Source organism: Ostrinia nubilalis, chromosome 1 (assembly GCF_963855985.1).
Source record: "Ostrinia nubilalis chromosome 1, ilOstNubi1.1, whole genome shotgun sequence".
Lineage (NCBI taxonomy): Eukaryota > Metazoa > Arthropoda > Insecta > Lepidoptera > Crambidae > Ostrinia > Ostrinia nubilalis.
The window spans coordinates 13,876,068-13,888,311 of record NC_087088.1 but is presented as its reverse complement, the minus strand read 5'-3'; the positions used below and the strand labels follow the sequence as shown (position 1 = coordinate 13,888,311).

The window sequence follows — 12,244 nt, the reverse complement described above, 5'->3', positions numbered from 1 at the left end:
TACATATGTATACCTGAAACCAGCTCCTTCTCAGAGAAGGAGCTGGTTTCAGGTAAACATTAGAGAAAAAAATTATACGGGTAACTAAGAATTATTTGTGTCCTTGAAGATGCAATGTATGTAGAGTTCGACGCAGTCATTCGTAGTCGTTGCTGAATACCGTTATTACGAAGTTATTTCTGTTTTAACTAACATCAAGTACTTTCATTACCACCATAAAGTAGACCACCACGCTATAAACTCCAAAATAAATCTGTCGCAACGTTTAATCACCATCGCGACCACAATTTACGCGTCGATTTTACACATAAGTGACTTACTTTGAATATCACATTAAGGCTATGGTGTGGGTAGACCCTCACAAGGTTTTGTAGTAACCGAATACATTAGCGAAATTCAAAGGCTCCACTATTGTGATGTCACATAATATCATGGTCAACTACAGCTGGTATGTCAGGTAAGATTTATTTTCAATTTGGCAAAGGTTGTTCTTATCCGCTCCATAAATTAACAATTGTGGATTGCTTCTCTAGTAGTTACCACTAAAGTAAGTATACTTAGTACCTACCTAAACTTCGTCTATGATTAATATGCTGTATAGGTAGGTACCTAACCATAAGTCTACTGTACGTACAATGTTAATATTTTTTTTTAATTTCGTACGTACGGATTTATTTTTCATTGTTGTTTAGTTGGTTTTACAATCAATGAAGCTTTTCACATTTTATTTATTTACAGATTTTAACCTAAGTAAGTATACAGATTTAGTTCCATGTTAGGAAAAAGTAAAAAAATATTATTAATGAAGCATTGAGAAGACGGTCACGAAAATGACCTAGGCCTATCAACGTTGACCCTATGGACCATTGGCAACGGAAAATGCACGCCTGAATGACTAATGCTCCATTAAAGGATTCAATGAAAAGGAAAATTTGACCGGCATCAGTTTTTATTTAAGATGAGGTCATACGTAGGGATGTGAATGAGGATGTTGAACTCAAAAAGAACGGAGGTTGCTATTTATAAAGCATTTAAAATTAATATCAAAATATTTTATATCAATAAATATATTATTTTTAAATTAAGGTCGTATTACCGTACCTATTCAAGAAGATTTTTGCTTTAATATAAGTAAATAGCATATTTTTTCTGCTAAATTCAATAAATTAAGAATTAAGGGTCAGGGTTCATTCATTTCTGTGTTACATACCTTCTAACCGGTAAAAAAGTATTATATTTTTAAAGAAAAACAAAGGAAAAACTAGTTGGATTTAGCTTCTTCAGATTGAACCACTTGCCTTTGTTTCACAGTTAAATAAATAGGGCTTTTCATAACTCACGAACTATTACATTAACGTCTTGATGACTCAGGATTTATAAATGTTAAGTACCGTGCTTCGAGACTGTTAACTGAGCGCCTTGACGTGCACAATTCGATTCAAGTCCGAAATAAGATTTATTGCTTTTCACTTTTTAAAAGGATAGTTTAGTAAATTAGTCAGTGTATAAGTTATGATAATTTAAATTAGGTTGTACTACTAACTGTTTTAATCCTAGTTCCTACCTTGTTTTTAAATACTCTACTGCCTGTGGTAAATTATTATTATAGAGAACGAAGGGACGTGCTTCTGTTGTTCTGTAGTAGTGGTGACTAACACAATAAATTACTTGATGAGAATGCGAATGCGAGTATCTTTTGAAAAAGAAGTAAGTAGGTTTTATTTTTAAGTAAAAAAAAAAAACTAACGTGAGTTTTTTTATTTCACACCGATATCACAACTTAAATAATATACCTAAGGTAAAGAATATACACAGTCAATACTGGAACTCGTGATTTCCGAAACAAAGTTAGAGATATTATAGTATTGTCACAATCGTGCTTACAAAATGTAAATAGTAAATAATATCATGCTAATATTGCTTAAGCAATCTCACAAACTAAATTACATTACAATTCAATCACAATTTCTCTACATTGATTATAATATGTATTAGGTGATCGAATTTGATAGAAAATGAATTTAGTAAAGTTTACACATAATAAATCCAAATACAGTATACAAATCGCCTTATCTTTTAAATATCACATTACATTTTATTGACAATGAAAACTAGTAAGATAGGTATATTCAAGACGTGTTTGCATTTTACATAAATCGTAGTTACAGACAGATCTTTAAAACGATGAAATACCTTCCGGTAAAAAATTACTATAGGTAAATTTCAGCAAGTAATATATGCATGCCTGAAAAAGTATAATTTTGGGCTGAGCCCAATAAATACCTAGTCCACATCTATTTATGTAAGGCAGGACAAAAAATACTTGACGCCTGCAATAAGTAATATTAATCTAATATTATTATTACCACTCATTAGTGTTCGTATATTTACAAAATACAACTAATCGGATAATTCTTCATTCATTAACAAGACAAAAATATTTATCATACTAAATCAGACCTAATACATTCACAGCTGAAAATTTATGATATTTTTATTGATACATGCGAGAATAGTTCATATAAATGACATACACATAATCTTAATTAATTTAAAATGGTACAACCAATTATTATTGCCTAAATAGTATTTTAACCACATTAATTCTTAGTACAAGTGATTCAGAATAAAACTAATAATTATTCACATAAATATAAATGCATGCTCAGATAACATAATCTTAAAATATAATCTTGAAGCATATTTTTATTATTATGTCCGTAAAATATAAAGACACCTCTTGTTGGCTCCACTGCACTGTTACTACGGAGACTGGCAAGTATTTACAGTGGCGCCAACTAGTGACAGGTGGCGCAAATATACTAGTCCAGTACGGCTAGCACGAAAATCTTTCGAGTTCAAGTCGTTTGCGTACTCAAATTGCCATCAAAAGATTTAGTACGAAAACTACAACAGCACCCTTGTGGACGTGTCGTAAAGTGAACTTAGTGTAAGAAATGGTTGCACGAAACTTATTTTGAAAATCAAAATTGTCACGTTATCGTTTAATTCGAAGGTTGAGTATCGAATTTTATCGAATACGCAAACGATTCGAAGACGAAAGTTGTTCATGCTAGAGGTACTGAAATCAACCGACCATACAGTATTATTTCTATATGGCTTCAATGCAACTTTTAAAATGAGGAATGTTTTTGCATTACGAAAGTTTCACTCAGTTATCCCGGTATCTGATGTAGTTTGTTAAGACGAATGTATGTTAGTGTAATAATATTTGCTTAACCATATAAATATAGTTCAGAAAAATACAGACAGAAGAATTACGAACTTCAGAAACCGGATATCAATGATTTTATTGATATAGAGACTTAGAGCCTGCGACATTTTAAACCTACTTACAAATAAAAGTAAAACATATCTAGTTAATTATAGCCCTTGGCTCAAATATAAAGGACCCTTAGAAAGGCAAGTTAATAATAATCTAAATATAGCACAGCCTCTGAAAAGCTTTCGTGCAAATAATATAGGAATTTGCATACCTACTCCTCTTTATTAAATCTAATACTTATTGTATGTCCCTTTAACAGTTAATAAGTTTTCGGCGTTCTCTCAAATCAAAACCATTGTCTCGATAACTTTTGTTAATTCCAATACCAATTTTACTTCATCCCTGTAGGTCAAATACTGTTTCATTCTTAAATGCTTAATAGTTATTTTTTTTTATTTTTTATGCTAGACAAGGCAGGTATTTGACCGCAATCGCACCTGGTGTTAAGTGAGATGCAGTCTAGGATGGTACATATCTGCCCTGAATAAATACCTACATATCTAAGGCCAGACTCATAATTATAAGCTTTACTCTTTCCGAAAAAATATGAAAAACAAGATGTCTTCTTCAGGAATGATCTTGGGACCTAAGTATGTTTAGGTGCGTAAATTTTTTCTGACCACTAAAAAATCTTCAACTCGTCTATATACTTATTATTAGCGCTCATCAGCTGAATTAGAGCTTGTGCAGAACATAACGAAACTATAATTAGTGTATGCTTTCAAGGTAAATGCAGCGGCAGTAAAAAGTCTAGTAGTTGGACTGACGGGAACACACGAATCTAAAATTACACGCAGCTAGACGCACGTAAACAATTCTTCCAGAATCAACATAATATGCATATTGCAATTGAAAAGAATTTGTTTTTCTTTACTAGACAGTCCTGAACTGACACTGACTGATTTTACCTACTTACTAGGTTGTTGATATTTATCAACAATTCATATCTTCAATTGCGACCGAAAGCGCGCTTTGAAATAATTTTTATTCTGAATAGCATAACTAGTACCTAATCTTTGTATATTGAGGTTCTTAAAAACATTTCATTCTTGCTAGAAATCTAGTACAGTAGGAACATGCACTCACAAAATCTATTCTAGAACTTACATAATTATGTATTTTCATGCGCTCAGGAGATACTATTATACTGTTGGACTATACACTCTACATAATCGGTATAACGACTATTGTTGTATATTTTTGCTAGAGTTGGAAATAAAAATACCGATGATTTCTGCGGGAAGGCAGTAGGCACAGGGAATTATTCAGATTTCTCACCATAAAAACCGTATTTTTGCTAGCTAGGCACAGCACATACCTAATTGCCTACCATCCCGGTAGGTAAATGCAAAATTTTAAATCAATGTGTAAGTAGATATATCTAAACGCTTTGGTGTTGAATGTAAAGGAAAAGCACGGACGGACTAAACGCATGCTTCTACTTCTTTGGGTTAAGGCTTTCTTATGATATAAATATATTTTTACAATTATAAATAGGTCCAGTTTATATTTTAACTGGGAATTAATCACTCAAACGTCCAGGTTTCCAATAAATATTCAATTTTAAGATTACTTTGCTATTTCGACTTCATCGAATCATAATCGATAGCAAATGTTACATAGTTTTTTACATATAGGTCACACAATAGTTAGACTATGTTGCTAAAGTGCGTGATACATAATGTACCTACCTACGATTTGTGAAACCAGCCACATTAAATACAAACATTGTATTATGTACAAATATCTCAAAGTTAAAAGAATCAACCTGTTATTCTATGCATAAGACAAGAGAAGGCACACTACACCATTGCAGTAATTATTTATTTTATATTATTATATTAATCTATTTGTATATTATTTTAAAAAGCGTTTTTAAGAGTCCGTTAGCTTTTGATCATCATCAAGAAATTATAAACTTGTAAAATCCGTGGAAACAATAAATTATTCAAAAACCTTCACCGTAGTAAAACAAATACTTGTCTGTGTTTTTTTTTATTTATTACTATCTTGAGGTAGTTAACTAAAAATAAATAAATATTGATGAAATGGGGTACCTATTGTTTCACATTTTAATAAATCTAATAGCCCAAATATTATTCATCTTCGTTTCAGCCCAATGACGTCCACTGCTGGACAAAGGCTTTCCCCAAAGATTTTCCATAACGACCAGTCCTGCGCTGCCCGCATCCAGGTCATCCCGCGACTTTCATCAGATCGTCGGTCAACCTAGTTTTACATCTATTGATTGTAGCTAAGTACAAAAATTGTTGGATTTAATGATAATTCACTGGGACGCGCTAAATGGCACATGTATGAATCTTACAGCTAACCTGGACGTTGGAGTGATAAAGTAGGACAATGAGAAATTATAATAATTAACATAATGATGCCACCAATCTCTCTAGTCTTGATATTCCCTGCCTGAAACATTGGCATTATAAGGGGAAGTGTTACGATTATTTCTATTCTTATTAAAATAGCTGTAGAGCTAGCAAGCTGCTAATTAAAGTGGCTTGTCTTCAAAATTGAGAGCTTCCCCTTTAGAGAGATTTCCTGTACTCTCAGTGCGTTGGTAGCGCAAGGCGGTCGGCGTTGCGCGAGGGTCGGAAGCGCGAGGCGATGCGCGCGCGCAACATCGCGAGGCAGGTCGCGAACGCGTGCGCGAACAGAAGAACCACCGCGCATAGTGCTACGAAGCCGAACGCTGAGCCTGAAAGTAGATGGTAATGGGTGAAAAAGATACTTATTAAAAGCTACTTTCCAGTTCAAGAAGTATGAAATGAAAATGTAATACAAATTAACGGTCTACATGGGTCTTATCACGTTTTTCCATTTTACCGATGATCTGTTTCTTTCTATCTACACTATGCTAAAATCGGTTAAAAATTTTAAATTTTGCAAACCACAAGTTAGGCGGTACTATAGTCTATCCAATATAGCTTGATTAGAATGACAGCTGTCATCAAAAGTAACGACATAACTTTGTAGTAGCGATCAATGAGAGCTAAATATTGGCGGACAAGAAATAATTCACGTCTGACCTACAAACAATATTTTCGACGACAGTGCTTCCAATAAAAATGATAATTTCGTGTAAATGCAGCGTTAAATTACACCAATAAGTAGTAATTCGAAATCATAAAAATCAAGCTAGAGTATTAACGACGTCTCTACAAGGTTATCTCGAGTTACAAAAATGTTAGTGTTGGGACATATCGACAAATGTCATATTAAATTTAAACTATTTTTTAACATATTTAACAAATTTTTTTTCTAACTAATTTTTTAACATATTTAAGTCAAGTTATACGTTTTTCTAAATGTTCACTATTAAAAACCAAAAAACATTTCATTCTTAAATAATCAAACATCGGAAATCAATCACCGGTAATTTTTTGGGTATTCATAGCACCGTTGCTCTAGAAGAGATGCCCACCGCCCTCTAGCGAGAGGAAAAAACCACTGAAGAACACTGATGATAATGACTACGACTTAGGTTGTACATCTACTTAGGTTTACTGTCTTTAAATTTAAATAAATAAAATAAAATAAAATAAAAGGTATTTATTTCAGGCATAGCCCATAAAAGTGTTAGTAACAAAGGTCTTATAAACTATGGTTAGTAAATCACACAGTAACCTAAACACAATTAACGAACGACAATTTGGTGTCTTTAGTAAGATGGACGCGTGTCCAGTGCTGCATGATGGCACTGTCCACGTCCAACCTCGCCGCGACACTGCAGGAGGCTGTTGGAGCTGCCACGCACACGGTGGATCAGGGACGCCGTGCGCTTTCTTAAAATGGCAGCAAAGCTATCTACTCGAGCTTCTGCCAGCATCCCTGATGCACTGCAGTATCGTCGCAGCCCCATCAGCATCCTGAATGCGTCATTATACTGAGTGCGCAGGGCCCTGTATGCTCCTTGGGTGTAGTTTGTCCACAGGCTGCACGTGTACAGAGAGTTACAGTAGGCTTTAAAAAGTGTGATCTTAACCTGTTCAGTACATCGCGCAAACCTGCGAGCAATCATATTAGCCCTAACACACAACGCACAACGTAAATCATAATTGTCATTTTTATGAATAAAGATATATGAAGAAAAATTGGGAGCATTTTTTCATATCATTTTTTCGAAAACTTATCGATACATATTATGTGAACCGTACGAAACATACCCATCACTAGTCACATTCGTTTGACAGCCGTCATTCTAATCAAGCTATATTGGATAGACTATATTGACATATTTTATTGGGTATCCTTCCGTTTGGCCAAATTACTTTTCGCCAAATTTCACTTCGCAAACAACTTATCGCCAAAGTTTCATTTCCCAAATAAACTTTTAGCAACTGTACTTTTCGCAACTAATTCATTTGGTCAAATTAACATTTGGCCAAATTTTACTTGGCAAATGTTTATATAGCAAATGTTTTATTTTGCCAAATATTATATCCCAAATAATTTGCTTGGTCAAATTGACACTTCACATACTTACGAGTACCCACCGTTACCCACAAATCAAAGCATAAGGCACATGGTCATGGTTTTCACAATAATTTTATGTAAAACAGAGAGATTGCAGAAAATAGTATGGTTGCAAAAAGTAGGTATTGTAGAAAATAGTGGGTTAGGTTAGGTTAGAACAGTGACCCTTAATGCGCGAAGGCGAGCGAAGCGTGCCGCGGCAGCGGCCGCCGAGCGCTAGAATCATCTCTATTGTTAATGAATCATTTGGAAATTTCGATAAAAAGAATGAAATATGAAAATTTATTTAGAATTTTTTTTATATTAACTACCCACTAAACAAAATAATAACCACAAGCTAATTTGTATTCCATTCTATGCACCAATCAAATTGTTTTGTAAATAGTTTATCGTGAAATATTTTTGCCAAATGAAACATTTGGCAAAACATACTTTGCCAAACAATAATTTGCTAAACAATAATATGCCAAAAACGACATTTGCGAATTAAAAGTTTGCAATAAGTTGTTTTGTCAAATGAAAATTTGCGAAACGTTGTTTGCGATGTAGGCCAGTAGAATTAAACACAAAAATTGATTAAATCGGAAATAATTCCTACAAAAGATTTTTTTGCTTTAATGGCTTCATTGGTTGCCCATTAAGACTCTCCTAAGTTTTCGACTTCGACGGAGTTGTGCTTAAGTGGTGTGGGCCCCCGAAAGCGGCGTTTTTTCGGTTTTCCGGTTATACCGCGTAAAGGACTTACCCTATCGAAAAGTGGTCTTTATGACGGTTAAAGGGCACTTAATCTTCCATTGAATAAGACCAAATTCATATGTTTTGGACAAACCGTTCTGGCGCTAAAGTTCGGCAAAGTAGAAAATATACGTATAATTAATCTCCCTCTCCACGTCCAATGGCTTGTTACCCACATGCTTCCAAGCCTTGTTAAGGGTCGCCTTAACCAGTGTAACCCTAACAAGGCTCACGAGTTTTATTCGCTTATCCTTGTTCGTCCCAGCCGTTCCTTAACTGCGGTTGCTGCACCTCTTCCTGACACTCTCCTGAACGACTCTGTGTTACCTAATGTGGCTGCCTCTCTTCCTTGTACCCTCCTGTACGATTGCATTGCTTAGCTATATGCCTGGTCCAAGGTTCGACGCCGCAAAATCAACTTTGTACGCGTGAAAATAGTTTAAATACTATTTTCCGTGCTTGCAACATTTTTCTTTACTGCTTCGCCTCTATTAGTCGTAGAGTGATTGTATATATCCTATAGCCTTCCTCAATGTATGAGCTATTCAACACAAAAATAATGATTTCAATCAAACTAGTAATTCTTAAGATTAGCGCGTTCAAACAAACAAACAAAAAACTCTTCAGCGTTTTAATATGAACTCGTTGTTGTTGATTTTTGGCGTCGAACCTTAGACCAGGCATACGGCTAGGCAACGTAGTCATGCAGGAGGATACAAGGAAGAGGGGCAGCCACAGTAGGTAACACAGAGTCGTTCAGGTGAGTGCCAGGAAGAGGTGCAGCAACCGCAGTTAAGGAACGGCTGGGACGAACAAGGATAGGCGCATCAAGCTCGTAAGCCTTGATAGGGTTACACTGGTTGAGGTGGCCCTTTTCAAGACTTGGAAGCCTGTGGGTAACAAACCATTGGACGTGGAGAGGGTCATTAATTATACGTATATTTTCTACTTTGCCGAACTTTAGCGCGAGAACGGTTTGTCCAAAACATATGAATTTGGTCTTATTCAATGCAGGATTAAGTGCCCTTCAACCGTCATGAAGACCACTTTTTGATAGGGTAAGTCCTTTACGCGGTATAACCGGAAAACCGAAAAAATGCCTCTTTCGGGGGCCCCCACCACTTAAGCACAACTCCGTCGAAGTCGAAAACTTAAGAGAGTCTTAATGGGCAACCAATGAAGCCATTAAAACAATAAAATCTTTTGTAGGAATTATTTCCGATTTAAAAGCTAATTCTACTGGACTAATGTGATAATTTGGGAAACGTTTTTTGGCCAAACATTAGTAATCCATTTTATTGCATATTAATTTATGTCTATGCGAAAGCTGAAGCCTGAAGCTAATCATCAATACATACCAGTATCGATGCAGGCTGCACAAGAAGATAATGAATTTAACAAATAGTTTATTACAAGACGTTTTAGGGTGTTATACCCTGGGTAGGTATAGCTAGATATTTATTCATGGTTTGATTATCGAATTATCGCGAAAGAATATGTTGAAATTACAAAATACTCGTTTAATGTTGGTATTTCATGTAAATCACACATATTTAACTCACTTAACAGCTTTTTTTCAGTTGATATTTATGAATGAACCACTTATTTTAGTAACACCAGTTTATTATTAAACACGTTGCTTTGTAAATAACCACGTAGTGACAACTCGAAGCGGTTCATGGCATATTGATATGGTTAGTACAGAATCTGTTGTGTTAGTGAAGAACCATATGTACCTACTACAGATACATCCATGTAGAGACGTTTGCTAATCTTGACATTTAAAACGGCTTGGTTACGACCTTAATGTAATGCGAACTAGAGTGTTAATTAACGGGCTACATTTAACACCAATTGTATAAACAATACCATTGACATTATGCAAGGATAATGCAATAAACAGAAAACATCCAATATTCACAGTTAGGTACAGAAAAATATTAATTGACGTCAATTTTTGTGTTCGAGTCTCTCTTGCGTGTACAATTAAATAAATATTGTGAGAAGTTAATTTCGTCACAGTACCTAATAGTCTCAACGAACATATTGTTTGGTCCCCTTTATTAGGAAAATATTTTTCAAAATCTAAGGTGCTCTACCTTAGAATAAGCGTGTCTGAGAAGTTCTATAAGTGAAATTATACTAACCAGGTTTATTCCAATCCAAGGCTGGGTATATGGCTGGCATTCCGAATCGGTCAGTACCGCCGCACGACCAATAGATGGCGCTGAAGACTCCGTAAGCGACGCCTGCGCCGACACCGTACAGCGCATGCGCGGCGCGGATCGGATGCGCAGTGATCAGTATCTCGCAGATCATCGCGAGTGAGTTCCCTCCATGGACGAGGAGGTTTAATGCGTTTATGTCATGGATTTCTGGGAAAGGAAATCAATAAGTTTATATTGTGTTATTGATAAAGCCTAGTGTCTAGACGCAATATTATTAAGTAATTACACAGGATATGATAGATAAAGTTACCTCATATCGTTAAGGAATTATAACTGCAAGCTCTAAGGACCAATGATGAAGAAAGAAAGAAAGAAAAATTGTTTATTTGGTTCAAACATAGTAATTTTACACAATTTGGATAGTAATTATAAGTAAATTGTTGAACCAAAATGGCTCCTACTCAGCTTGTATCATATTTAGTAAAGAACATGATGCTGGTATTCTGTAGGAACCATTTTGAAAAGAGCGTCACCAGGGACGCAATAAACATTGGCATTTCACTATAAACATTATATAAACTTTTACATAAAATGTAACACTTTAACAATATGAAATATGAAATATAATAATATATAACACCTTGTGGAAGTTCCATGACATTTATTTCATTCATAGATTCTGTAAACTATACTTTATTATTGTCAACTAGCTGAAGTACCTATGTAGATGGGTATCCTCAAGATAAGAATCATAAGTATACTACAGTTCATAGTTAACTCAGTCGGACTTCCGGTATGTGTAGGTGGAATGATGTTCATAGAAATCTACGTGATAGCGTTATTTTAAGGATGCACTTAGCTCCTTAACTAATTGATGACTGACAAACAGAAGGAGTTCTCGCTTAACCAACACGTGATTCATCAAGTAAATAAGTAATATCCTAGATGAGTAATATCATAGTTGAAAACTAGTTGAATAGAACAACAGGGATAAAACGCCTACACTATAGTTAACATCGTTAGTGTGCTTTATCCCATGATTAAGTGGATGAAAAATTTCCTAAGCAATAGTGTACCTCGTAGAGTACTTATTATTATCTATTATTATGAAAAGAACTAAGTGCCCTACTTTTGCAGCAACAGTACCTGCACGTATTCCATCAGAACTCAAAGCAGCTCATATCATATCATATCATAAGAACGTCATCATCCTCTCATGCTGAAGGAACAAACAATGTCTAATTAAGTAGGTACTCACTAAGGTCATGGACCAGGGTCTAGTAAATGAGGGTGATGACGACGAAGGCCAGGTCTGTAGCGACGTTCTGTGACTTCTGTGCCAGTCAGATGTGTATCACCATCATACCATCAGAACTCAAATCATCCCGTATCATAATATCTGAACTTCATCATCCTCTTATGCTGAAGAAAAGAACAATATCTAATCAAGTACCTACACTACCTACCCACTGGGGTCATGAACCAGGGTCCAGTATAATAATATGAGGGTGATGACGAAGGCGAGGTCCGTAGTGTGCCAGACAGCTACGTATTATCATCATAT

At 35.2% G+C, this 12,244-nt stretch overlaps 1 protein-coding gene across 1 annotated transcript; it reads right to left on the bottom strand.

The window, feature by feature from the left end:
• Window positions 1-4,983: 4,983 nt before the first annotated feature.
• LOC135073375 (protein rolling stone-like) lies at window positions 4,984-12,168 on the bottom strand. Its single transcript, XM_063967530.1, has 3 exons — window positions 12,151-12,168; window positions 10,660-10,887; window positions 4,984-5,999 (listed from the first exon to the last, which is right to left on the bottom strand). Exons 2-3 carry the CDS (start codon window positions 10,829-10,831, stop codon window positions 5,851-5,853), a joined length of 321 nt encoding a protein of 106 aa, XP_063823600.1. The 5' UTR covers window positions 10,832-10,887; window positions 12,151-12,168; the 3' UTR covers window positions 4,984-5,850.
• Window positions 12,169-12,244: the final 76 nt, after the last annotated feature.